Consider the following 27,968-nt stretch of genomic DNA (forward strand, 5'->3'; position numbering starts at 1 on the left):
TAGTTCCTCATTCTCCTGTGGTAAACTTATCAATATACCAACCAATCAATTTTCGTGAAAATATTTATCGCATATTCTTATGTGTCTATCCATCTTTCTTGCAATATCCTTTCCATGAGTACAAAACAAGAGTGAAAAAGTTAGCAAAAAGATGACTACAATTTCAATCCCTTTCTTTCCCTTGATGCACCCAATGATATTTGAGGGATATACAAACACTCCATAGGTTTAACAAGCATTCCTTCAAATAAATGCACACTAAGTAGTATGTACTCTTTCATGTCAAACTTCACACTTCATCAACTTATCCCAACTTCCAAATGCAAGTTGGATTGTATTATGTCTACAGAACTCACCATAAATAACACTTCATCAACTTATCCCAACTTCCAAATGCAAGTTGGATTGTATTATGTCTACAGAACTCACCATAAATAACCTCACAAATCAACAATTGTGCTACTTTGCATATTAGATTAGATGCTGAAACATTGGGTAATAGAATAAAAAGAGCTCCAATAAGTAGGCCAATGATCTCAATGATACAGCTCTTGCTAATAGGGATAATTGATGAGACATGGAATCACTAGTGTATTGAACATCATATATGAATCTAGGCCAAAAGTAGCCTTCAGTATTATACACACATAGGATGAAATTAGATTATTCCGGGTTTCTCTTCTTTAGATACAATTCTATTAAGCCTAAACAACGCAAATGAGCTTTGGTTGCAATGTACAAAGGATAGAAAATCAGAAAGCTCTTCTGAGGATGTATAAATTCTTTCTTTATTTGCATTGATTTGCACGAAATTTCTTTGTTGATAACAGGTCTAGTATCATATGTTCAAGTCTCCTTGAGCCTGATCCTGGTTTTAATAGCGAAGTGTCCCCGATGACATCACAAGGATCTGTTAGGTTTTCGCCTTTACCAATGCACCATCCACCGGGTACCAAAAAACCATCCTTTCGACCCAATAGTTCAGCATCTACCTTATCGAGTATAGGATCATCTCTTGGAAATTTTCTTGCAAAAGGTGCACAACTCTCGTTCATCGCTTGAAAATCATCCAGAGAAAGCAAATGAGGATGCTGCTTTGGTGGATTGTCCCATTTTAGATAATGCATATCATGATTGACTGTTGTATTACTGAATTCTTTGCTATTGCAGATGATAGTGTGAAAATAACCCTCCGGCGATGACACAAAGTTAGTGTAGTACATCAGTAATATTCGGGGGAGGTTGTCCCAACCCCATATACAATATTCTATAAAAGGTCGAGTTAAAATCATCCAAGCAGAACCTGAAAATCAGTAAAACATTGCAGTGCAGACATCATTTAAGTGAAAGAGGATAAAAATATAAAAGAAGTGATGCACAGATGGCAAATAAACAACCAACAAAATATTCACTAACGTGAGAAAACCATATTGATGTAAATCTTAAGTAGCTATGACCAGCTTTCTCTCTTTATTACCAGTGAATAATTTGAAGGCATCTGGTACACCTCGTTTTTGTGTAGCCCAGAATATATCAGATTTCTTTGACATGTACAATCCAGGATCTATTATAATAGGTCTAGCTCTGTGGAACCTGCTCAAAATGCATGTTACAACTTGATATGTTACAATATAATACAAGAAAAAATGAATCCTCAGAGGTTGAGTGGAATCTTACTCTTTCCAACCAAGATTGCTTGTATGATCAAGAAAATTCAAATCCCTCGGTAAATATGAAAGCACATGGAGCAAATCTGCTTCAAAAGAGATATGTTCTGAGGGAAAGAAATATAATCCAATGTAGTGCATCAATTAAATTTATGATTTAGAGAATGACAATAATGTCTGGCTTCTTTCAACAAGCTTGCTATGAATCGGTAAGAACTTTACAAGCACGAATCACATTATTTTATTGCATTCCCAAGATTGTAATACCACATTATTATAACTTATTAATCAAATTTCATAAAGTTCTTGAATCATGCAAACCATAATTAAAAATACGAATCTCTATACACCCGTTTCTAATCACCATCTCAAGAAGTCGGCAACAGTTTTGACCCTACTGCCTCAAGATAAAACAGGAGAATCCCACTTGGTGCTAATAATTACTAATCTTGTGAACTATCCTCATCATTCATTCACAAGGGAGACCATAGGCAGCTTTTGCTTCACAAAGAACCCTGCCTCTATCCTATGTGGACAGCGTGTATTATCTCAAAAACAACCCCATTAAAAAAGAAAGAGTAGTAAACATTAAATAAAAAGGAAATATAAAAGATAAACCAGAAGAAAAGTTGAAGTAATATTTCAAAAGAGCAAATAAATTTTTATGATGTCTACTATGGAGAAAAACTATAACCCTAATCACGACATTGATGCACTCACATTTCAGCTAAAGCTAGAGGGCACAATTCCAGTTCTACCATATATTGGTAACAGCTTTACAACTGCACCCAATTTTACCATTCACATTTTGTGGATTTAATCAGTAAACTACATACAAGAATCCTTATTTAATTATTAAAGAACACATTGCCAATGGAATGGGAATCTACAGGTTTTACAGACATTTCTTCTGATTTTGTAATATACAAAGTTAGTACAATTCTTTGTTCTATTTTGTAATAAGCTTAAATGATATGAACTTAAAAGCTTAGTATATAGGATACGTGCAATCAACCAGGTAAAGTAGCCATTTCCATAATATTTCTATGCATGTTAAATAGATAAATAAATATTATTATAATCCTGGAGGTCAAATATGACCTATAAGACCAAACATGAAAGACTTTCATGTAGGATGAGTGGAATTGAGCAGTGACTCAATCAATGCTCAACAACTTCGCTAATGGTCATTGCAATTAAAAGTGCACATTATGATTATGTGAGAAATGTGTGTTGGGATCGGAAAATGTGTGGAATGCAATCTTGAATGTGATCTAAGGCATGAAATTGTATCAAAATGTGATACAAAGGTGATGGAAGGTGACCTATCGATGGTTTGATGGGAAGCCTATACTCATTACCTGTTTCCTTGATGTATCAAGTGTGCCTCAATAACAAATCGTGGTAGTCCACATTTATTATTCACATAATTATACATTAGTACAAATGAGAAAATTTTCTACAAATAGATAGGAAAAGATTAACGTGAATGATAGGATACAGGTCATAGATAGAGAGCAATGTTCTGAAAAAAGGTACCTTCTTTCACTAAAACGCTAATCAAAATTTTGAACTTCCCAGTTTGGAAATTTTATAATGAGAACATTGTCATATAGAATACATACACATAACATGTATCAATTGGTTCGGTGTCCTCTCATAATTCAGTCAATTTGGTATTATTAGCTCATAATTCAGGTATTTAAAGAAAACTTGGCTAGTCAGTGAAGGAGAATTTCCCGATCACTGGTTAAGAGCGGATAGAATTATAAAAGCAGTATAAACAATATTATTAAGGGTTGGAGAAAAATATTTATTTGTGAGGAACTAATGCTAAGAGAAAAACAGTTCCTGTTGAAAATAGATGGTTATTCCTTTCATTTATACAACAAAGCAGTATTTTATTCCGATCATACATTGAAGGAATACAGATAACTCTCTCTATCTTACAATGACACAACACTTTCTCTATATTAGATTGTAGCCAAACAGTTCATTCTATCTTCCATTGTAATAAAACAGAAGATGAAAGAAGAGATTTAGGGCATAATACCATCTTGAGTTATTAGGGGATAATCGGAGCTACTCAAATTAATGAACCAATCCCATTCTTTGCTTTGCCTCAACAAAATTGCAGCAGCATGAAGCGTAGAAGCAACCATAGTCGGCCCCTTGTAAGTAACAAGATTCGACTTTGTAATAACATGAACGTTCCCAACTTGAGAGAAGGTAGGATGAAGCTTAACAAACCTGATAAGATCAATTCTTTCATGTGATCGAGCTTCAAGGTCGAGATGGAGAACGTACTGGTTTCTTGGATGGTAGAGAGCAAGAAGTGTTCTTCTCATTTGAATACCATCTCCTTTAGAACCAGATATGGCGTAAGCCAGGCGAGGTGGATCAGAAAAGAAGGATGAAAGAGGTGCAGAAGAGGCAGACATAAATGCTGACGAAGATGAAGACGATGTATGAGGAGTAAGTTTCGACTCTATGAAGAGATCATCGGGATCTCTGATAGAGAGGAATGATAGGAGGGAAGGCATGAATCCGTTGCTTTGACGTACAGAAAATGAGGAAGATGAAGAAGAACTTAATGCTACAGTGAGGAGGAGGAGGAGGAGGCAGGAGAAAGCAGAACTGAGAATGAGCGGAAGCAACCATTTCCTGTCCATGGCTGGCGATACAGACAGAAAGAAAGAAAGAAAGAAAGAAAGAAATGTGTTAACGTCTCAAACAGAGAGAGAAAAATTCTCTGCACATGAAAACGCAAACTTGAACCCTAACAGCGAGTCGTATATGTTTGTTGACAGTAGCTTTCCTCTGGAAAATCCTAAAGCTTGATGAAAGAAAACCCTAGCATTCGTTCGTTCACTGTCTAGCAAAACTCCTTGAAACTTTAATTTTTTTATCACTGTGTAATTCCCCGTGGAAAACCTTTGCACTGAATTGCTTGAAAGAAGCGTGAGTTCACCTCTGCATTATCTTTTGTTATGGACGAAAAAAATTCTAATTCTTTTGTTCCGCAAAACCGAACGCAATTTGATCACCTGACAAGAAAGAAGCCTTCCCTCTGCATAACCCTAACGACCGTGTCGCATGTGGCTTCGAACCGAGAAGAAACTTCACGGCCACTACAACTATCCTGAAAGCGTCTTGTAAAAAATGTGCTTGGTTTTGTCAGAAAGACAGAGAATCCATGGCGGCGAGGGGGGAAGAAGCCATGAGGTACCTTGTCACAGTGCTGTTGTAATCGCAGGCTTGGGAGTCCCTAGGGTTTTAAGTCAGGCTGCTGCTACTGCTTCACACAGAGATCGTGAGGGCCATGGCCATGGCCATCATCATCATCATCATCATCATCATCATCATCACCATCACCATCACCATCATCTGTCGTCTGTTTCAATTCCGACCAACAAAACAAACAACAGAAAGCTGCAGGCACCTGCGCAAGAAACCGCTATTTTTTATACATATGTACTTCTTCTCTCCGCTTCTTCAGTCATTGATTGTAGTACATGTATTTATTTCCTCTTCTCTTTTGTTTTTAATAGTATATACATACATACATACATAATTTGTATATCTTCCTTTTTTATGTTCCAAATTCCTTCCATTTCTTACCTTACTTATCGTTTCTTCATCTGTTTCCGCCTTATATTTTATCGAGAGAAAGATTACTCTCTCTAAAAATCATTTGCTTTTATGCTTAGTCCCTAGGGGGGCTCTCCACACCCACAACCTTCTTCTTATGTGTAACTAACTAGAATTAGCAGCAGCCTTAGTTAGTTCACTTAGGGCTTAATCATCCATCAAAATGAGCTCTATCTACTTAGTTGCTAATGATGATTCACATGCTCATACAACACAATAGCATATGTACGTCTCTGGATGATTTAGTGATATCAATCATCATCTCCCCGAAGTCATATATGTGTGTCGGACTACTTATGACTTGAAAAAGTGAATCGGACATCTAAAGGATCTCATACCTCATGAGATTAACTAAATATGAGGCGATCGCCGATTATACCAACATTATGTGCCTAATTTTCTACTAATCACTATTTTCGGTTTGAAAAATCTACTAGTGAGTATCCTCGTATAATAGAACATGTGATGCATATTGTAAGTATCCAGGGAAATTTGTTGTAAAGTTAGGGCCCTCGGTATTAGTATAAACTAATGTTTGTTCCTTTTATTTTTATCTTCCTTATTTTCTACTACCATACAAATTACATACGAAATATTTTCGCAAGGTTAGCATATGTATTTGATCATCGTTTCCTAGGCCTTGGAATTTCTGTTCTCGTTTTTTGAGAATCGAGGCTATTGCCCAAACCTATCTCGATTCTCAACAATGGTGACAAGTTACAAGTTACAACCATTTAAAACCTATTTCACGACCAATACTCATGTGCCAACCATTTCCTAATCATTTCCATAGCAATAACATGTATGTCGTGTCTTGCAAGAAACGTTTTTATTTTACTTTAGCCACCAACAAATTCTAGAGAAAGTCTTCCATGTTAATATTTTTATTTTACTTTAGTTGTTACGCCCAATGATGATATTTTGACAATAAAAATCTATCTTATATTAATGTCCTAGGAATCAGCCTTTTTTTATTGGGATTACATTTCTAGGGTGGTTGCCTTTCAAACCTTGTGAGAAGGATTACACACCATCAATGGTGGCGAGTTCCTTTCACTCCATGTTCAAAATGTTGTTTATAGTGAGAGATCCTAAGGACAACTCAAAGTGAAGACATGAGAGACTCTCCCCGCCTCACTTCAAAGTTCTTGAGTGGGAGGTTTATAGAACCCTAAGCACGTAAATTTGTGTATTATAATTTTGATGTCTTCGACAAGATGAAGATGCATAAGGGCACATGATCACTTCTCAAAAACAATAGAACGAAGATTCTAAATTCTAAATCCATTGAAGGTCATGTCTTTTTGTTGTTGTTGTTAACAATAGTAAAATGTAATAAAAAGAGTGATTCTCATTAATGAGAATTGAAAGTCATTTAAACCAGAAAACACTTTTCAGTTTTCACATATCGAGGTCAGAATGGGATCGGGTGTTTCACGTATTACGAAGATGCCCAGACGGAATGAAACGCTTGATTAATGAACAAAAGAGTGCTAATGACAAAAGTGGCGGGCACCAAACAACAAGCAAGCAAGCAGGGAAAATGCAAATACAGCTGGTACTTAGCCTTCGATTGCTACCAAACTCACAAGGATGTCATCAATTCGTAGGTGGTTATTAAGTAAAAAGTGTAATATAAATGGCCACTAAACCAAAGTTCTTCCCTGCGGAAAGAATTGAATGCTGGAATTTCAAAATTCCGTTGGTAAAATTCAGAAGGATCATGCAAGAAGGCAATATCATCTTCTGGCAGTGCAACTTCTCTTGATACTTTGCAGGTCAATGTGACACTACTAACAAACTTTTCTCAGGAAACATATTGCTTCTCATAATATGTACATGCTTATGCATCTTTGTTATTACATAGCAATCTCATTGAGGCTTTCAATCTGTATTGTATCTTTTCACACCCTAATTGGGTGCTGGTATGAGTGCGTGTCTCATATTGAAGCGTATCTTCAACTCCATTTGGAAATGATTTGTTTCACGTAATAAAAAACTCACACATCATGAATAATCGTAATTACATTTGTATGATATTAACATAAATTAGTGTTGGGGTCACAAGAACGATGACTATGGATGCAGTTTGAAATGATTGAAACATCTATATATAATGCAACTTCATCAATGTCATGATAGGACTCTTCAAAAATAAAAGCTTCAATTGAAAACATCATTGTATAGAAGTCTCTTTAGATGACATTCGAATACCTAGTGATTATTATAGTGTTGAGCACAATGAATCTGAAAGAAACTCTAATGCAATTCCATGCCACAAAGATCCAATATCTTGCTTGAAATGCATCTAGTACACAAAAATTCACTAATCAAGAAGTATTCTTTCGATTCCAGTCATGGATGAACAACAAATAGCATGAATCCATTTGACTTTTTACATGATGTAAGTAGAGCATGGATTTGATCAGCCAGTTTCGCAATAAAACATCCAAAAGAAGTAGGCTTCCTCAAGCAAAAAGTAGTCTCTCTCATTAATAAAAATAAGAGAAATGTCTACCAAATAAACAATGGAGAAATACCTGCAAGAAAGTGGTCAGTTATTAGATTTTTTCCTTGAGAGGAAATATGATTTCTAGCCAATTTCAATAGTATTTTATTGATTTTCTTCCATTTCAATAATTCTCTGAATTCCATGATATGATGATTTATTTCGGCTTTGTATCCTGTTGCTGTTCCTGCTCTTGCCATTGTTCTGGAGTCAGAGCTTTAGTAACTGAGAGGGCATGTATTTCTTTCATTTCTTCAGAGAGTGCCGAATTGACAAGGCGGTGTCTCTCAAGGAGCCTTTTCCCTTCAAAAGCAGCTGATGCTATCTCTACCATGAAGCTAGCACCACATCTAAAGACACGTATAGAAAACTAGTATAAGAATAAGCATTGTTGAAGAAGATGACACCACTGTATGATCTATTACATTTATGTGGACAATCAGAAGAGCATAGAAAACAACCACATAAGTGATGTGGAAGAAGATGATACCCCATCCTATGATCTATTACATCATGCAAATCAATGTAGAACAACTGCATATAAACACATAAGACTAGGATAAGAATCAGTGTAGTCGAAGAACACAACACCATTCTATGATCTATCACATCATGTGAGACATTATAAATATGTGAAATCTAACACATCTAAAGACAAGTGTTAAGAATCAGCATTGAAAAAAAAGATACCATTATGTATATCACATGATGTGAAGTGTTATAACAGTGTAGAAAACTACATCTAAACACATAAAAAACAAAAACAGAAACTTGCATAAGAATAAAGCATTGTCAAGGAAGATAATACCATTCTACCACATGATCCTACTATATGAGGCACTATAAAAATACAGAAAACTCTAAAAGGTCAACGCAAAACACTTTCTGTATATGATATGGTGATGCTCAGACGTGAAGGAATATAGCAGTACAAAAACTGGTGGCATAGCATAGACACATCAGTTAATACATTATCCACAGAGATCACGAAAAACAATGCTCAAATGCGAGGCATCATAACTATGCCTAAAAAAGAAACATCGCAAAAAAATCATCAGCTATGACATGATCCACAAGATAAAACAAGGCGGTGGATGTATGCCAGATAACTGTGTGCAGAGAAATTTCAATACTCAAGGATACTAAAAGCTAAAATCAGCGCAATGAACCAAAACTAACGACATAAAAACCTCCAGAGAGTGATGCAAAAATGATACAAAAACAAAACAATTTCCTTTCTTCCAAGGCTATGGCCACAAATTTCTGAAGAATTAAGGAGAGGGAAGAAAAAAAACAAAATTGCAAGTGACGCTTACCCGCCAGATGTGTCCAAGACAGACTGCAGAGAAGAAAGAGCAACAAACAAAGTGATCAGAGATATGGAGAGCTTACACTAATCAAAGACAGAGATGATGAGACAGCGTGGGGATTACCAAGTGTGTAGGGTTGAGCTTGGAGTGCAGAGCAGCTTCGACGATCTTCTTCGAGACCCCCATTTTGGCCGTTGCCTTAACCGTGTTAAATCAATTCTTCAGAGAAACCAGAAAAACAACAGAGCGATAAGAGATGAAGCTTGAAAATTATTACGTTTTCTTGTTGAAATATGTATGTATGTACATAAAATATACATGTCAACATGGTGCGCACACACACACACATTCACTTTTATTTGTTGCTTCCTTCACATTTGTTCCTTTTATGTCCATGTAAACATGCTCTTGTCAGGTATATTGTCCTGGCACCACCAATACCACACTTCTTCTTCTTCTTCTCTTCACACACTACATATATACTAAGTATGTCCTCAACACCACACTTCATGTACTTGCTCTTTTTTATCGTCATCGTGGTGGAGGTATGATGATTCACCACACTTGGGAGTATCGGTGTTGTTACTAATCACATTCAATCTATCCGGTTTCTAGCCTGCCCATGATCGTTGCTTATCGTATCATTACTTCTGCCTTTGTCATTGATTGTAATATGTTATGCATATAAATACATGCAATACATTGTTGTGTCAATCATCATGAACATGTTGCTTCTTGTTGTTGCTCCTATTTGTGGCAATGCTTATGACGGTGGTGTTCTGATCACAACACTCTGCGTATAATTTGTGTTCTTATTATTCATGTTGAAGCTAACCCATCTTAGGTCAATGCTTATAATCGTCAGTTGTGTTGGCTATTTGTTGTAGTCAGTTGTCCTTAACCTTTTACTTCCCATTGTCGTAACTCATATTTGTCATGATAGTGTTGTTTTGATCACCATACTTTCATTGTTGTAGTTATTATTGTTCTCACAATGTCAATGCAGGAAACCCCATGATGACATGATAGGATCGACTTGGCTACTCACTTGGTGTCATGGTTCAAGATATGAACCATGAACCAATGCTATCATAAATTAAATTCATAATTACTATCAAGGGTTCGAGGATGTCTCTGTGACTATGTGCACCTTTATAATTATTATGAAGCATACATGTAACCTCACAATTACATCAATGGACTACAAAGTATGCTCAAGGCAGGATTGTAGACAACCACACCGTTAGCCACAATTTGGATCAATATGATACGCACATACATCTATGTGTGTATATAAAGGGTTATCAATGGATTATAAATTGTGCTTGAGGTAGGCTTATAGGTGACCACACAATCAACCTCAAATTGAACTGGTATGATGTTGACATAGACCAAGGTAATTGGTATATAATGGGTTGTCTATGGAGAATAAACCATGCTCAAGGTAGGCTTCTACATCACATACAATTTGTCACAAATTGGACCAATGTGATATGGACTTGGCGATCGATATATAAATGGTTCCATCTCTCACAAATTGGGTAGTGATCAATTGGGTGGAGAATCTATCTTGAATAACTTAATCAAACAACCCTAACAATGATTAATGAGATAGATCACCCTTTGTAGTATATAATTGTACAACTAGACCTGAAATCGAGAAAGCAAAATTACTAGTTAGAAAGTGATATTCTTTAAGGTCCTTTTCGTCATGAATATCTCAAACATGCAACTCGCATGCTGCCAACTTAGGGGAGAGAGTTAGGTCAATTCGTTCATCAAATGTATACTTCGAAAAATTCACTAAAAATAATTATATCATACTCTACCAAGTCATAAGCTTGGTTATGTGCCACCAACATCAAACACATTCTTATTCTCCAATAGTTCCTATGATTATCACATAAATTTCCTTCAAGATGGCATGTAACCGCTAGATGCAATAACAAATGCAAAACTAGTATTCGGCTTTAAAGTTTTAGATCTTCATTAAACTAATCCTACTTACAATGCGAGTTGTCCTATCAATTACGCTTCCGTAATAGATGTAGACACATTTATTTTACTTCAATCCTAGGTTCATACTTCCTCTCTTTCCTACTTTCAAACACATTCCAAGTCATAAGCTTGGTTATGTGCCACCAACATCAAACACATTCTTATTCTCCAATAGTTCCTATGATTATCACATAAATTTCCTTCAAGATGGCATGTAACCGCTAGATGCAATAACAAATGCAAAACTAGTATTTCGGCTTTAAAGTTTTAGATCTTCATTAAACTAATCCTACTTACAATGCGAGTTGTCCTATCAATTACGCTTCCGTAATAGATGTAGACACATTTATTTTACTTCAATCTTAGGTTCATACTTCCTCTCTTTCCTACTTTCAAACACATTCCAAGTCATAAGCTTGGTTATGTGCCACCAACATCAAACACATTCTTATTCTCTAATAGTTCCTATGATTATCACATAAATTTCCTTCAAGATGGCATGTAACCGCTAGATGCAATAACAAATGCAAAACTAGTATTCGGCTTTAAAGTTTTAGATCTTCATTAAACTAATCCTACTTACAATGCGAGTTGTCCTATCAATTACACTTCCGTAATAGATGTAGACACATTTATTTTACTTCAATCTTAGGTTCATACTTCCTCTCTTTCCTACTTTCAAACACATTCCAAGTCATAAGCTTGGTTATGTGCCACCAACATCAAACACATTCTTATTCTCCAATAGTTCCTATGATTATCACATAAATTTCCTTCAAGATGGCATGTAACCACTAGATGCAATAACAAATGGAAAACTAGTATTCGGCTTTAAAGTTTTAGATCTTCATTAAACTAATCCTACTTACAATGAGAGTTGTCCTATCAATTACGCTTCCGTAATAGATGTAGACACATTTATTTTACTTCAATCCTAGGTTCATACTTCCTCTCTTTCCTACTTTCAATCCCTTTGTGTAGAATTTAAGAAGGTTGGTTGGAATGCCAACACAACAAAAACTCACCTCAATTCAAGTAATCTTGAGGCCCAACATGAACGAACTACTTCCATTTCAAAACCAAACTTTACCTACCAAGCCACCCTTACGAAATTGAATCACTCTTGCATCTTCCCACTTGAAGACCAAGCACTAGCAACCCTTGCTAATGAAATCATATTCTTTTCACATTTTCATGAAAGTCACGGATGATTTGAATTAAGAGCAACCATATCCTTTCCACCACCAAACTTTCCTACCATGTTAAATTAGTGACTTTATTAAGCAGAGTATAAAAGGGCTTGGAGGGAGGGTATTTAGGTATATGCTATTTAGGTATTGATACAAAAGGAGCTTTACAGAAATGAAGAAATAACTTTCATACTCTACGTTGAGATCGAGACATTGTTCAAGGGCATAATATTAGCTTATTCTACATGTACCCAAAGACAGAATGTGTGATATTAGTTTTCAAAAACAGAATTTTTAATGTCTCAATTTATTCATTAGGTAGTGCAATGGTCTACTCCTTTTCTTGATATAGGAGTAAGGTGGAACATCTGGATACAATAATTCAAAAAGTCAGAATTCAAAAAACAAAAAGCATACTTGGGACATTGATAATTTTATATTGAACTGTCACCTCCTTCGGGATAAACAGAATTGTAGTGAACCTCAGACCAAAAGCTCAGAAAAAATACTGCACACAAACATTGGATCACTTTATGCAAAGAAACAACGACACATTTTTTTGAATTAGAAACAGACTGAAATACAAACCTCTTTCAGACTTTTGTTGCCTTGGCAATATTTCAATAAAACACGTATCCTTGAAGGATGTCAAAAGACATATCCTCACTCCATACTGAATACAAGGAAAGTCCAAGTTTATCTCTCTTTTTCCTCCATAAATGTGTTAGTGCTTACTCTGCGGGGTTGTACCCAAGTTTTAAGTTTTACTAGCCCATGCACCCAGTTCAATTCTTAATATATGGACCACTTTATTCTAGATAATGCAGAATGTAGGGGTGGAATGCATGTCCCTTCTGGTCCCATCCAGACAACCTTCACCCTCCCTCCCCCTCATAAACATGGTACCTTTCTATCATGAACTTCTGATATGAAACAGAACACATTTTATGATAACATTTTATACATACAAAATCAGCAGCTGCTTGCAATGTGACATGATCTCCCCACTCTCCAGACCTTGAAATATCAAAAAACATCTTAATAATGAGGACAGCCAGGTGATAAGACCCTTTGGCCTATTTACTACAAATTAAGTTTCTTAAAAGTGAGACAAATGATATACTGGCAAATCAGAAGCATACTTAGACATTTTCTTGACATAGTCACTGTATTTCATTGGTACATATGCTTCATAAAACTCAGGATGGAATCTAAGCTGTAAGACAAACACAAGGCCACAGAGAAGGTTCATCCATACACTTGAATCACATGAAAGATAAAAAATGAAGAAGATATCTGGAACCTGATTTACAACATCGATTCTGACAGATTTATGGCACATGGGAGTCCGGTAAAGCTGATCAGAGAATGCACGAAACTGATCTCCCAAATTACATATTACAATAAAAGAAAAAAGATTCAGTGCAAGAATAAAACTTCTTAGAGTATGTAATGTATATATAGCAGTACTTTGAGTTTGAATGCATAATGGCCAAAAAAAATTAATGAGTTCTTATCCATAATCTTTCATGAAAGACAAGATACTGTTTTTTGTAACAGTCTAACAATATATTAATTAAATGTAACAATGACATCTTACGAAGACCAAAGAAAAGGAATCACCACTTAGTATATTTTAATTCTTCACATAAATTGCCATGGAAACTGTGTTTCAATATATACATAATTCTTCACATAAATTCGCAAAATGCCTCTCCTTTTTCTTATACACAGTAAAAGCATACATATATTTGTGCAAACACATCAGCTTAACAACATGGCAAAAACAATATGTTGCTGTCATGTGTATGTAAATTACCTGGCAATTCCCATCACCATCAACCTTGAACTCGCTTAATCCATACTGCCTCAACCTGGAGTTAACAAAGGATGTTACTATTACTTCTTCTCAACTTGACACAAAGGTAAGATATCTTAGCTCAACTATCTCATTTCAGCGACTCAGAAAGGAAAGACAACCAGGATGTTACTATTGCTTCTTCTCAACTTGACACAAGGGACAGATATCTTAGCTCAACCATTTCATTTCAGTGACCCAGAAGATCAAGCAGCCAAAGTGAAGGCGTATTGATGAGAAAAATGATTCAGGAATTGCCATCAAGCAGCCTAGTAGGTCCCTATGCTAGGTAACACGAATGTTAAGAGTGGAGGAATACTTGATCTCTCTCGTTACAATCAATTTTTATACCTATCCAGTAGCCTCTGATGTGCAGAAGACGCATCATCAACAGTTGGAATGTCCCCATTAACCCTTGGAACATGCTGCAAAAAAAGAAGTAATTATATTCATGAATGTTTTTGTAAGCAAATACACTCAGGATTTCTCCATCTCTAGCTCAGATATAACGTAGGGTCCCATAACCAGCTTATAAAACATACTTGAGATAGGTGCAACGAAGTGTTGGCTTACAGGAATTGAGTCCATATGATTCAATCTTCTTCCAACTTCTGCATCAAAAATTGCAAAATCCTCTGAAATCTCCGGTACCCTACAACTTTCATGCTCTGACTCCCAGTGGTATGTAGCATTCAGGTTGTAGTCATTTGCCCACATAGCTGATTTGAATTTCCTCTTAGGGTCATGCTTATTATATATACATTATCTATCTATCTACATAAAACATACAATCTAGAATACCTGTCTGAGCTGAATTTGAAGGTTCACCCCATTCATGAAACCTTTTATATCCTTCGTCCTCTTGGAGTGTACGAGCAATAATTTCATCATTCTCCAAAGAGGTATTTCCTGTCACTACATCGGACTCCACTGGTTCATAGAGTTCTGTTTGAACGTGACCATTGAATCCCTCACTACTCGAGCCAAATCCTGGATAACCCTCCAGCAAATCTTGTAGGCCCCATCTAACTAAAAGAGGGTCATCTGTAACCATTGTTATGCCGCAAAGTGATTTGATCTAAAAGTGTGTGAAATCCTTTGTTTGGTGCAAGAAGGTACCTGTAAATGAATGACTCTCTCTCCCTCTCTCTCTTTTATTTTTATTTACTTTTTTTCTTAGTTACATTTAATTTGGTTTGTTGTTCTCAAAGAAATTATCTTAAGATTTCATCTCTTGTTTGGACTTATAGGTCATTTTGGCTTCTTAAAAGAACTTAATATTTCTCTCTTTGCAGGCCCCGGCCTCGTGGACCACAATTTCACCACTCTTGCATGTAAAGGCCCTTTATCTCTTACCATCAGAGGTGCTTTCCTCACTTTTGAGACCTCTCCATTTTGGATCAACCTATGCTAGAGATCTTTCGAAGACAAAAATTAATATATATCTGCCTTACGAATCTTACATATATAGATGACAAGATTCTTTTCTCATGTCTTACTCAATTTCTATTTCTTTCTCTACTTAGTTACATTTGTTTTGGTTTGTTTTTCTCAAAGACAAGCCAACATTTTAAGATGTAATCTCTTTGTTTGGTCTTATAGGCCATTGTGGCCTCTTAAAAGATGTTAAAATATCTTTTTCTTCTATATTTCTCTCCATGTAAATGGAGATGCCACCAACGTAGATTCTATGCACTGAAATTTCCCTTTGACATGACATTAGCAATATATGCATTATAAGAAGTTTCCAAGGAGGCTATTCAGAGGTCATCACAAGCGCCACAATTGTAGTGATTCCACCCATAAGGTAATGTTCTATTCCCACAACATGGCTGGTACGGGTATGACCCTATAATATCCCGTGGTAAGTTGTACCGTAGTATTCTACACACGAGGATAACTTGTGAGGGTTAACCAAGAGTGTAAAGAAGGTAGGATTACTTTTAATCCTAGGTATTGAGACAACCCATTAAGGCCAAGTGTGAACTTGCCTGGGGGCCTTAGGTCTGGCTATGAATATGAGGCCTAGCTACCCTCATTGGATACAGTCGAGACTCTGATCTTGTGGTGATAAACTCTTGTAACGAGTGCGCCAGCACCAAGTACGACTCAATGCCACGGCAGTGGTATGGGATGCCGATCGAGGCTCGAGTCCGTCTCGATCCCTTCGCTCGGGGGTGGTTGGGTGGATCAGCACCCTTCTTTCTCTCTCCTCTCTCATCTATCTATCTATTATTTCCTTATCATATGCTTACATTAGGATTAAGCTCTAACAGTTGGTATTGGCCATTGGCCCTATATTATACTCGTAACATATGGAAGCAACTTTCAATATATTGTGAACCCAAATAAGTCAATAATTGATTGGGATAGGTTTTTTGGGGATAAAGACTAAAGCCATGAACTTCCACACATCCACAACAACTCACCAGCAAAAGCCGTCTTCACCCAAGCAAAAGGGCAGGTTGAAGAAGTTACAAACACCGATGGCCGCTTCTCTATGACCCAAGCTGTCAAAGATTGACACACTTGAGGCTATGCAGCTCAAACAACAAAGCCATCAGGCAGTTTTAGGAATCTCATACAAAAGTACAGTTATTCAACACCGTGGGAACCCTCCCTCTCATGTATGGTGCAGCTATATGGGCTCCAGTCTCCCCATTGAACACATGGACAAATAGTGTCCATCAGAAATGATGTTACAAATGATATGTATGGTGTACCAAAGCCTCGACCCAAATGAGATCAACACAAGCTTTTATTTTTGTTTCGATGCAACCATAACGCTCGAATTCAGGTTTCTCCATTCCAAAATGAATTGTACAATGGAACATAAGGCTGGTTCCCAACACACAGTTTTCTAAACAGGGACCATCTAAGTGTTATCGTGTATCTGTCCACATCTAAAGGCACAGCTTTTTAAGGAGAACAGATATGATCCAATGAAATCCAAGTAAAACCACAATGTGCTGAGTCCTTTTGCTACAACATGAACTGAATTGATTGTATACTAGCAGCTAATATGACAACATCGGTAGCATAATCATCCGAATAACCTTTAGATGCACATGGAAAGGGCATGCGTGTGAATTCCAATAGACAAATTTGTCTGGCAATATGCATTAAGATCCAATCAAGCAACTATTTAGACATGTTGCATGCCTGAGGGATGTCCTAGGTGTTTTGCAATATTTCCATGAGTTACCTCCTGCCCCTGCTATCCCAAAAAAGAAAATTGTGTTCTACGCAATTGATGAATTCGGATTTGATAGTATCGATATGTACATCCAAAGTCAATGTAAAATGGTCCTATATGTTCATGGCCTATGAATATTGTCTGGGTCAGCCTTCAAAAAAAAGGCTTGGCCAACAGAGAAGGAAGACACAAACATATCATATCTCCATTTGTCACCAGCTAGGATAAAATTGCCAAAATAGGGTGCCGTATAAGAGCGAAAGACTGAGAGGACGCCATATCTAAAGACCTTGAAAAGAAGAATGATTCTGCTGATGATGTAGATCAAGCAAGAAATACGAGAACCAAAACCTGTATTTTGTATGATGTGAGCTAAAAAAAACTAATCAAGATAATCAAACATTTTCTTGAAATTGAACTGAATCATAACAATCTCCTGATTTGTATGTTGGGAATACTCTATTGACATTTGTACATTCTAAATATTATCCAAAATTTTCCGTCTCCCAAAAGTGCATTCCTAGTATTGTCAGTGATGCTGATTCGGGGGTCTTGAAATAGGAAATCTTGAGAATCACGCCTCATGTCCTTGTATGTATGTGAGGGTGGCATATTCTTCTTCTAATGGTACGTTCTAATTTTCAGATAGCACCCAGTTTGTATTTTCATGTGTACAGGCATGTCTGCAAACGTTCTATTGGGTTTTGAACTCAAGCTCTTGGATGGATCCAAAGTCCAATTTCCTAACTACTAGGGATTACATGCTTCTGGAGTGTGCTCTACCATGACTGTTGGTCTCCATGGACATTATTGTATCATCATCACCACTCTTTCCACTTCCTTTTCAATAAAAGGTACTCCCACAACACCCTTTACTATAATTTATATCTTCATTGTGATTCCCTATTTCAATAAATGTCTTATCTTCTAAGTAGGCAAACACCTTGAGACATTAACAACAATTCCTTGTTTGATTCAAATAGGCGTTGGCAAAATAATTGTAAATCATGTCGGCAGTTCTAATCTCGAACACTTATATAGGGGACCTGATTCCACTTTTGACCATTCTAATGAAACCTGACCAGGATAAACGGGTGATCAACCAACAGACTCCGCCTCTAAACAGATATTCTGAATGCAATCTAAACAGATATTCTGAATGCAATCTACACCATCTACACGGAAGATGGATCAAAACCTGAATCTGATGGCAATCAATTTCTGATAGAACCATCGATGCAAATCATTACGTTGAGATAAACGGGAAGGGAATATTCCGGGCTGTATATAGCCAATCCGAGTTGTAAAAAAAATGTTTTTTTTATTTTGTTTTCTTCTCACACACACAATCTCTCTTTTCTTCTGTTTCCTGATGGGCTTACCCTAATGGTAAGCTATTAGGCAACCAACATAACATCACGAATTCAAATGATTTACTATCACAGATATTTGTCACAGCATAAGTACATCAAGCTAACAACCTCACAGTCTTCAATCAATTCGCACAACGATCTCAACTATTGCTCGATTGGCATGTCTCTCTCTCTCTCTACTGAGAAATCTGATTGATAGAAATATGGAAAAAACCAACAATCGCATAGAGAGTACCTGAAGGGGAAGATTTAGAACCGTCGCAGAAAGCTCAGAAGAAGGAGAAGGAGAAGGAGAAGGAGAAGACGAAGATTGGAGCCTTTCCGCCCACGTCGCAGAAATTACGCATAGAAATTATGCATATATATATATATATATTCTTCTCGCTCTCGCAGGGAACGCAAAAGCAAAACAAGCAAATAAGTAAGTCTACATAGATTCTTATTGTCCACCCTACGATCAACAGTGGGATCGGACGGCTCACAATCTTCAATCCCTCGTGCTTTACTTTTCTCCACGTTAGGAAATGGATCATCACAACCTCTCTCTCTCTCTCTCTCTAAAAGCACACAAATTCACAATTATATTAAATGTATGTATAAAATCCACTTGGTAGAACTTCTATGTCTTCTCTAGCTACCTATCTATGGAGGGAGAGCGGGACATTCTGTAAAGCCATTAGAAAACCTAAAATATACACTCGAGGAAATGATCGCCACATGCTCTAACATCTAGAATTTCCAATGAGAATGAATGCCTTTCAAACCTAGGCTTTCACCCCATGTCTACCTACTATCAAACATGAAAGCATTGCCCATATGTCCAATTGTGTCGCAGTCCCCAATATCATAAGAATTGGAACAATATCTCTAGCTCGTCATTGTTGGGTGGTGTTGCAATCTTGGCTTTGGAAATGCATTTGATGGCTCATAGATTTGCATTATTACGAGATGTGTATGAACAAGATCAACCAGAAGGATTAGTCCATGGGAAATCTAAGATTCAAGCATCGTCGTGGTCATTGCTCAATAGATGTATTCCTCCGAAAATTCAACATTTTGTATGTGCGCAACAATTGGTAAAGTCATGGCAAGATGCATTATCTTTTTCTTAGTGGGCACAATCAAGTAATCTAGAACTTTGTGATCCAATACAAAATGAATTGCTCGTTTCTTCTCAATTGTTGCATTGGCATGGAAAAGTTGAGATGTCAATTTAATCATTTATTTCGATTGGGGGGTGTAGACTTGGGAAACGTGGTTGATGACAACTCTCAAAGGTTGTCGAAATTTCAATGAGAAATTACAAGATATACCATTGTTGCAAGGATCATTGCCAATAAAAACAAAATGTTGCACCTTGGGTGGATTGGCAACTAAAGGGTGGTACACGCTTCTTACAAGTCACTACAAATATATTGTATCATCATGCAATGGATCATTATCTTAGCTATCACCTAAAGCAGGAAAGGCATGGAATGTATGTAAATCAGATGCTAAGTTGCGGCAAATATTGCAATGTAGTTGGGATTCCCATTTGCCATTCGTGCAAATGTATTCATATGGAGAATCATGATTGTTGGGCCACCAGTATGTTTAGCCTTAACAAGAGAAGGACTAGAGTAAGGCACGTGCTTCTTTTGCACTATGGGGAACAATACACATAGATTCTTTAAATTTCTAATAACACATATCATTTGGAAGTACTTATCGGATATTTGGCAAGTTTTAACTTATTGTTATTTGATGCCTCAAAAATGGTTTTTTGCTGAATATGTTCAAAATAACTCTCTCTCTTTTATTGTAATTAGCTTACCCTGGTGGTAAATCATTTACACCACTAGCACTACATCTTGGATTCAAAACCCAATTTTTACACCTCTCTATTACTCCATAGATATCTCTAATTCCACTAGATGCCACTATGGAATGTAGGGGTTGAACCCATGACCACCTGGTCTCCATTGGGCAACCTTACCAATCTCTCTTTCTCTCTCCCCTTTTCTTCATCCCATGGGCCTCTCAATCCATCTTTGACCTAACCTATCTAGTTTCAACATAGGGCCATGGGGTAAGCTCGAATGAACCCTTACTTTCATACATCCTCATTTCGCTATATACCATTGCTTCTCCTGCACTATGATTAGTGCTTGGACATTCGCATATCAAACAAACTGTCTCATTTGTGGTCATCAAACAATTGGCACAACAATCTCAACTGGGGCATGATGGCACACTCAGTTTGTGTCTTTGTTTTAGGCTATCGTCATATACGGTTATTGTCAGTTTCTCACAACTTTGTTACACCACATATCACTTCTTAACTACTCTTTGTGTCACAAAACTATCAAAGCATAAACATTTTGAAGTTTGTCATAGAATTACCTCCCCACCATAAAATTGATGCTTCCACCCAAGTTAGGAGCTAACAAAGCATACAACTAGATTCCATAGATGAGAATGAGGTCTAGGATCCTACTTGTGGTTTTTCTAGCCACCAATTGTTTCACATGTTGGCTTGTTGCTAATGCCTACAAATGAGAGATACATACATCTATACGTATCTCTTGTTCATATATTGTTGCAAATGTTCCAAATAAATAAAGCTTACATCATCTCTATGCCAAACAACACAAAAAATCCATTAAACAAGATTCTCATCAAAATTTCTTAACAAAAACTCTCTCTATATTAAGTGTTTTTACAAATACTCGAAACATCATTAAGTGACACATGATGTCAAGTCATCATCAAAAAACATGTTTTAGGCCTATTTTAGTTATTATTGGCGTTGCAACAACTTTCTCATTGTGGCAGTCCTCTTTTTAATATAATTCAAGATTGAAATATTATTAGCTAATATTACCTTTCAAAGGGGAATTTTGTCGTTGTTGATCATTCTTTGTATCTTGGAATATGTGTCAACTTCACTGTTGTACAACTATTCTTTGAGAGGAAATATGTGGTGTGCACAACTTAAAAGATGTCATAATGAATAATACACTAATTATGCCACTATTCATGCTAGAATGCATTATCCTAACTGTCATTCTCTCATGGTTTTTATACTTGTATTCAACATTGTGAAACGGAAGGCAACATTTCCCACTTTACTTAATTTGGATGTAATGTTATGTTACATTTAGCTACTTGCATATTGTATTGCATAAAACATAGCTAGATATAAAGAATTGAGGTCATCTATCAAGCCATCATCTTTTCACGAAGTTGTATAAATTTAGGATCTTGTTATTATATTCAATATCCTTGTACATAATCTTGACAAACACCAAGAGTCAGATAAAACAATGTGTACATCACTCAAAAGAATGTGAACAAGTGCACATAGAAAATTAAAGATAAACTTGTTGACAGAAAAAATGTAAAAATATGAATAATTGTTCTCCATTCTTAAATATTTATCACACATGAAATAACCATGAGATGTAAGAACAATCATTCACATAATCCATGGATTTCTTCGTCTTTCCTCACTACAAAATCTAGTGTGCACTAGAAGGAATAAATACTAGCAAGAACTACTTCCCTTGAACACTATACCAACAATAGAGTCATGAGTTCCGCCTTAATTCCATACATATTCCTGAGTTTAAGTTACTCCCAAATATGTACTCTTTATTCAAACCCAAATGAAACAAAGAAACAAGAGAAGATGGGAATGAATTGATCGCATCATTGTTGGGAGAGGGTGTTAAGGCCATGTGGGAGGGATATAATATCAAATTGCATGTGCCAACCACAAAATTTTATTTTCTTCAATGCAATCACGTAAGCATATTTTTATATATACAATTATAAATTGTGGATTAACCTATTATGTCTATGTTTTCTCTGTATGGGAATGATTGCCTCTCCATTATTAGACTATTATATCATTCTTGTTCTCAATATACTCATATCTCCTACAATTGAGGTTGAGTTTCCGTACATGTTCATTCATCATCTCTATTATATTCTTTTCTTTGTTATTTATTCAGTGCTGGAGTTTTGTTATTGTTGTGAGGTGAATTTAAAGATTTTATGTATAAGACATATTATCATTTATATATCTTTCTATAGCATATCACTCTCAATGATCCTTGCATTTGAGAAAATCTCAACATGTACTAGTACTATGTTACCATGATGTATATATCGTCTTTGCTTCAAACCTGGATCTATCCTTGTGAGTTGCATAGTAAACAAAATGTTTTGAAAAGTGGCTAAAGTTTCATGTAATATATTCAACAAAGGTAAGCCCACAAATATCTTTATTTATTCCAAATAATATACACTAAACCCGTGCAAAGCATATATTAGTACTTTTCTTGTACCAACAATTCCAATAATTGATGCAACAACAAACCTTGTGACTCAACAGCAAAACATATCATGGATCATGTTTGTATAAATTTGAGTAATACAACATGAAGCATATTTGTAATAAATGCCAAAATATGTGCAAAACAAAATGCCAATTTCCAAACATATATGTTTGGATAAATTTGGGTTTTTTATTTGATGTAACACCTTGAAAATTTTGAAAATATGTTATCTGAGATTTTTTACTAACCTTACATTCTTGGCTTTGAATCTATTAATAAACTATTATGGCTAGGCACGACAATATTAGAAGAGGATATTTATCTTCGACCTAGATACCTACACAGTAAAACAAAATCTATGGAATCCAGCATAAGCAATTAACTGGTCGAATCTCTCGTGCATTTTGATGATTTACATATTTAATTAATCGCATGAACTTATAGCCTCTTCCAAATTATTAACCCCTCAGAATTTCACACTTCTGGGAACTACCATGGATAATGGTAAAAAGCACATCCAGTACACAAACGCTGAAACAATTTCAAAGGTGCAAAACTGTTCTGGATGAATAGGTCAGGAATGAGATTTGGAAAGGTACATAGTTTGAAGATACTATCATACAATGACACTGTAAAAGTTCAATAACAATAAGATGTCAATACGCTATACAATTAGTATATTCTCAAGGGGTACATATGACTTGGACTGCCATATTTCCCTATCATTTTCATCAGTAATATACTAAATATTTGATTGAACTTTACATTGTCCTATGGGTCAATAGATACAAATTCAAGTGGACAACCTAAACTAAGTGGTGCTGCATTGCTTGAACTTTGCTCACTTCCATGTGCTCGAACTGATGGGTGATCAACCGAGAATTGAATGGAGGAATATGACTCCATGACGCACAATAAGTGTACAATCTCCGGTAATTGTATGGTTCTGATGTCCACTTTCAATAATCCCACACACTAAATGTAAGGTTATGCTGCGGCCTATAAAATCATAATTTCAGTTATTGCAGAATATTGATATTTGAATGGCTGCATGTCAATAATTCTTAGAGCAGCACTAACTTCCTAAGAAACCGATTTAATTCTTAGAAGAAAGATTTGTTGAGGATACAAACCCAGAAACAGATTCACTGTTGCAGGAAGAGCTCCTGCTTTAATATGTAGTAGCATCCCAGCTGCTCACCGGGTTCCATTATAAAATGCTCATTAAAAGTGCCCATTCGGGTATTTTGCAAATCAAGGGAGCCATGATGTGGAAGACCTTCTACTTGGACTCCATCTCCTGTTGGTATGAAATGAGTGCCAATGACAAATGATCCCGAGGCACGAATCATCACACCACGCTTAGCATAGGCACAACATTGCAAATTTTCCACCACGTGAACAAGTCGTTCATCAATATTTTCACCTATCAGCATTCTCCGAATGCTTGACAGTGTAGTGTATATATCTTCTGATCCAATAATCATTTGGTTTCCAAACCTGGGTTAGGGTTATCACACACAAAATTTTAAAAATCACCACTCTTCGATCCCTACCACCCATGATGCTTATGAGTAAATAAGCTAAATTTCACTTACGTTAGTGCTGAGTTCTCCCTGTACATTGTTTTCATGTGTGGCCATGTTCTTTCTGGACCATCAAACATAATATAATAATGCACCGTTAGCATCTGCACAACAACACCAGGGTTAAGAGACCTAAATTCCCATCCTCATTAACCTAACATGAAGAGCTTTAGGTTACAAATTCACATCAGCAAGATCCTTGAGACGTTCTATAGGATCGAAGACATTTTGCACAAATGCAGCCAGATCGACTTCTGTAGTTTCATATTTCCTTATGAAAGCGTGTGATAGCAACTGCACATGGCACAGGAAATGATTATTCTAGTGATACTTCACTTTCTCGGTGAACCAGAAAAAAGCTGAAATGGTTTCTTAACCAAACCTGCTCAGCAGTAGGCCTTGCATCTGCATCTTTTTGCAGACAAGCATCTACAAATGAGCAAAATTCAGGTGAAAAATGATCGACTGGAAGTGTTGGCGAGGGGTCATACATCACCTGCCATATACCAGCAAATATTACGTTCACATATTACACTGGAAGGTGCCAGATACAACATCACATAGCACTTGAAGGACATAGTTTCAAATATTAATCAGAGTCCAATGTTTCCACTAAGTGTCAGAATCACAGTCAACACTAAGGATCTTACCATCCACCCATTCATTTACCTCAGTCAGTTAAGAGCCACAAGACCCATCCCATACAATGTCTAGAGGGCTATCACCCTTCACATGGAGAAGTTAGTGAGCAAAGGAACAATGAAGAGAATTGAGGTATGTGCCAAAGGGTAGTTAGTGTTTCATATACCAATAAGCCCTAAATTTTGTAGGCAAACCATAGTGATCGGGCAATGGCAATGCAATAGATAATAAACCTACTTTAGCCTTAGCTAATCCCTTAATAATGTAGTTCTGTGCATGCTCATTACAATAAGCCTGCAATATGTTCATTTGGAATGAAGCAACATTAAGGAGCAATAGCTTCTATGGCGGTGCCTACCTAGTTTCTCATTCTCTAATTCACTTTGAAAATCAGAAGACAAAGCATGCAAGATGTTTCAAATGATGAATATTACGGGATTGATAGCTCTGTGGTAGTGCCCACTTTTTCATCACTCTAATCAGCCATGACAACCAATAGATACTTGAAAATGATATAACCAACAGAAATATAATCAAGTTAGCCTTTTTCTAATAAAATTTGAATAAGATGGACGTATATTAGTAATGCCATACTTGCAGCATCAAGTTTACTGTCCCTTTGCTTGCATTATAAGGGAACACCCCAGTTGCACATTCCAAGAGTGAGAGACCCAAGCTCCATACATCCGCAGGATAAGAGTAGCACTCGTTATTTATCCTTTCAGGTGACATATAAGTCACTGTGCCAACAAAGGTAGCGCACTGCATGATGTAGAGTATTCGAAATGAGGGATAACCAAAAAACTCAGTTAAATAAATCCAAATATGTAGACTTCTGACCATTGCTATTGAGTTGTCAAGGCCAGCACTGATTCCGAAATCCGTAATTTTAGGTTCACCATCTAGATTCACAAGCAGATTTGCTGGCTTTATATCCCTATGGACAAGGTGCCTTGACCCATGCAAAAACTGTAGACCCTGCACTAATACAAGAGTGAGATGGTTATGACCATCAGCTTTGAGGTTCATTGTTGATCATCGCACTAGTTAAAAACAGTCAGCATTGCATTGTTTTTACCTGAAGAACCTTCCTTGTGATGACAGATAAAATGTCTTCAGGTATGCTCTGCTTGGCGCGAATGATATCAGCCAGAGATCCACCATCCATATATTCGAGCGCAATACAGATTTGTCCGCTGTCGGGGGTGTAAAATGCTCCATTGAATTCCACCAAACCTGGTGCTCTTGGGGCTTCACACAATGTCCTAATCTCATTCAGAAGCTGTTGCCTCTTGTCCTGCCCAGGGGGGGGAAAAAGCATCAATGTAATGATTCCCAACAATATAGTCTCTGGAAAAAAAACAATTCATGACTTTCCACTGGTAAACTTTCAGATATATTTGTATTGCTTTTAATTGCTATACCATCTACAGGGTATATTGCACATTCAGATTCTATTTTGTAAGTTTTCATCTCATATTCTCTCATATTCAGGTTGCACCATCTTGTCCACAACACAATATAGTAACATTTTTTTATGGACGTCCCCTCATCTTCAGGTTTCTCACTAGTAATATGTAAGTAATTACTATGAGAAAAATAAAGACCATATCAAACATACAACAAGCGATGGATACCTTCTCGAAGATGTTAATCTTCTTTAAAGCTATAATGCGATGAGATGGAATGTGGATAGCCTTGCGGACAACACTACTAGCGCCCCATCCAATGGCTCCGAAGATACACATCTCATGAGATGCACATCTGTACGTTCGTTCCAAACCACTACCGCTGCCTCCTCCTCCTTTTAAAGCGTCACTACGGCCACCATCTCCAACCTCATCATCCATGCCTCCATGATCATCTGTGCTGATGGATGAGGCTGATGATGATGAACTTCTCTTATGAAATCCTAGCTCATTGATGTTGTACTCTCCACATGATCTGCTTAAGAGATTCAATGTGCCACCTGCTGTAACCTGCAAAATATCAAAAATTCAAACAAGAGATTCACATTATAATGCACCCAGAATGGAAAACAGATCCATTATACACACGAAAAGGACACTAAATACTTGGAAAAACATCACACTGCAAGACAAAAACAATCCAGAAAACATAGAATACAATGAAAAAAGAAAAAGTTGAGAAAATACGAGCAAACGTTTTCACAATGATAAGCTATGAAAGCAGATCTATGAAACAGATTAATATGAAGTGAATAAACGCATAAAACTAATCAACGAATTATGGGAAGAAATTAAAAAGAAACACTCAGAAAAGCCTTAATAATAAAAATATAATCATCACTTGGAGGTGCGGCATATATAAATTCTTTAGCAATTGCGAGATTGTAAGGAACAATTCTTCAATTATGGATGAGAATTTGGAGAATGGAGACGGAAAAGAAAGAAGGCGTACCTTGTACGAAGCCGAGGCGTCAATGAACATATCTGGGCACAAGCTGTTGTTGTTTTCTGTACTAAGAAGGGGGAGCAATTTCTTGCGAATCTGTTCAAGCCCCGCCATAGGCACAGAGGAGGAGGCAGAGAAACAGAGAGAGCGCTCTTCTTCCTCAACCTTCGTCTTCTTCACCTCCCTGAATTTTACTCATCATAATTGTTTCAGAAAGTGGGGACTCTTTCTCGTTTAATGTCCGCTCTGCT

The 27,968-nt window shown here is 36.6% G+C and overlaps 4 protein-coding genes across 8 annotated transcripts; all 4 read right to left on the reverse strand.

Annotated features, from left to right (window-relative positions):
- Positions 1-447: 447 nt before the first annotated feature.
- LOC147859571 (beta-glucuronosyltransferase GlcAT14B-like) lies at positions 448-4,669 on the reverse strand. The gene is made up of 4 exons (XM_087325955.1): positions 3,721-4,669; positions 1,678-1,753; positions 1,478-1,593; positions 448-1,303 (listed from the first exon to the last, which is right to left on the reverse strand). The coding sequence occupies exons 1-4, from the start codon at positions 4,337-4,339 to the stop codon at positions 789-791; spliced, it is 1,326 nt and encodes a 441-aa protein (XP_087182081.1). The 5' UTR covers positions 4,340-4,669; the 3' UTR covers positions 448-788.
- A 3,117-nt stretch (positions 4,670-7,786) lies between these two features.
- Positions 7,787-9,422, reverse strand: LOC147859572 (protein BOLA2-like). Its single transcript, XM_087325963.1, has 3 exons — positions 9,261-9,422; positions 9,144-9,166; positions 7,787-8,177 (listed from the first exon to the last, which is right to left on the reverse strand). Exons 1-3 carry the CDS (start codon positions 9,321-9,323, stop codon positions 7,985-7,987), a joined length of 279 nt encoding a protein of 92 aa, XP_087182089.1. The 5' UTR covers positions 9,324-9,422; the 3' UTR covers positions 7,787-7,984.
- A 3,124-nt stretch (positions 9,423-12,546) lies between these two features.
- LOC147859573 (OVARIAN TUMOR DOMAIN-containing deubiquitinating enzyme 12-like) lies at positions 12,547-19,075 on the reverse strand. Of its 4 annotated transcripts, none has more exons than XM_087325961.1 (11): positions 18,988-19,075; positions 14,985-15,302; positions 14,757-14,794; positions 14,535-14,608; positions 14,145-14,199; positions 13,629-13,703; positions 13,468-13,541; positions 13,294-13,342; positions 12,914-12,998; positions 12,777-12,833; positions 12,547-12,693 (listed from the first exon to the last, which is right to left on the reverse strand). In XM_087325961.1, exons 2-11 carry the CDS (start codon positions 15,235-15,237, stop codon positions 12,620-12,622), a joined length of 834 nt encoding a protein of 277 aa, XP_087182087.1. In that variant the 5' UTR covers positions 15,238-15,302; positions 18,988-19,075; the 3' UTR covers positions 12,547-12,619. The 4 variants fall into 4 exon arrangements, with proteins under 4 accessions (XP_087182087.1, XP_087182084.1, XP_087182085.1 ...); XM_087325958.1 differs by having other exon boundaries at positions 14,757-14,902; XM_087325959.1 differs by lacking the exon at positions 18,988-19,075 and adding an exon at positions 18,861-18,971 and having other exon boundaries at positions 14,757-14,902.
- Positions 19,076-23,633: 4,558 nt separating this feature from the next.
- On the reverse strand, positions 23,634-27,915 carry MKK3 (mitogen-activated protein kinase kinase 3). 2 transcript variants are annotated; one of them, XM_087326116.1, is made up of 10 exons: positions 27,724-27,914; positions 26,940-27,281; positions 26,381-26,599; positions 26,143-26,280; positions 25,897-26,064; positions 25,043-25,156; positions 24,847-24,954; positions 24,673-24,764; positions 24,208-24,574; positions 23,634-24,073 (listed from the first exon to the last, which is right to left on the reverse strand). In XM_087326116.1, exons 1-9 carry the CDS (start codon positions 27,829-27,831, stop codon positions 24,220-24,222), a joined length of 1,644 nt encoding a protein of 547 aa, XP_087182242.1. In that variant the 5' UTR covers positions 27,832-27,914; the 3' UTR covers positions 23,634-24,073; positions 24,208-24,219. The 2 variants fall into 2 exon arrangements, with proteins under 2 accessions (XP_087182242.1, XP_087182241.1); XM_087326115.1 differs by having other exon boundaries at positions 25,897-26,280; positions 27,724-27,915.
- Positions 27,916-27,968: the final 53 nt, after the last annotated feature.

The sequence above is a fragment of the Azolla caroliniana genome, unplaced genomic scaffold, assembly GCF_043228905.1.
Source record: "Azolla caroliniana isolate FFs.n. ecotype wild unplaced genomic scaffold, voAzoCaro1.0.p SCAF_10, whole genome shotgun sequence".
In the NCBI taxonomy this organism is placed as follows: Eukaryota; Viridiplantae; Streptophyta; class Polypodiopsida; order Salviniales; family Salviniaceae; genus Azolla; species Azolla caroliniana.

Coding starts and splice junctions, on each gene's coding strand:
- LOC147859572 (XM_087325963.1), bottom strand. CDS start 9,323: ATGGGGGTCTCGAAGAAGATCGTCGAAGCTGCTCTGCACTCCAAGCTC. Junction 9,167..9,260: donor AGCTCAACCCTACACACTTG/GTAATCCCCACG, acceptor TCTTCTCTGCAG/TCTGTCTTGGACACATCTGG. Junction 8,178..9,143: donor GTCTTGGACACATCTGGCGG/GTAAGCGTCACT, acceptor ACGTGTCTTTAG/ATGTGGTGCTAGCTTCATGG.
- LOC147859573 (XM_087325958.1), bottom strand. CDS start 15,237: ATGGTTACAGATGACCCTCTTTTAGTTAGATGGGGCCTACAAGATTTG. Junction 14,200..14,534: donor CATCAGAGGCTACTGGATAG/GTATAAAAATTG, acceptor TGTTAACTCCAG/GTTGAGGCAGTATGGATTAA. Junction 13,542..13,628: donor GAATCGATGTTGTAAATCAG/GTTCCAGATATC, acceptor TTTGTCTTACAG/CTTAGATTCCATCCTGAGTT.
- LOC147859571 (XM_087325955.1), bottom strand. CDS start 4,339: ATGGACAGGAAATGGTTGCTTCCGCTCATTCTCAGTTCTGCTTTCTCC. Junction 1,754..3,720: donor TCCCCTAATAACTCAAGATG/GTATTATGCCCT, acceptor CTTTTGAAGCAG/ATTTGCTCCATGTGCTTTCA. Junction 1,594..1,677: donor AGCAATCTTGGTTGGAAAGA/GTAAGATTCCAC, acceptor CATTTTGAGCAG/GTTCCACAGAGCTAGACCTA.
- MKK3 (XM_087326115.1), bottom strand. CDS start 27,831: ATGGCGGGGCTTGAACAGATTCGCAAGAAATTGCTCCCCCTTCTTAGT. Junction 26,600..26,939: donor AGATTAACATCTTCGAGAAG/GTATCCATCGCT, acceptor CCCCCTGGGCAG/GACAAGAGGCAACAGCTTCT. Junction 24,955..25,042: donor CAAGGCCTACTGCTGAGCAG/GTTTGGTTAAGA, acceptor TGCCATGTGCAG/TTGCTATCACACGCTTTCAT.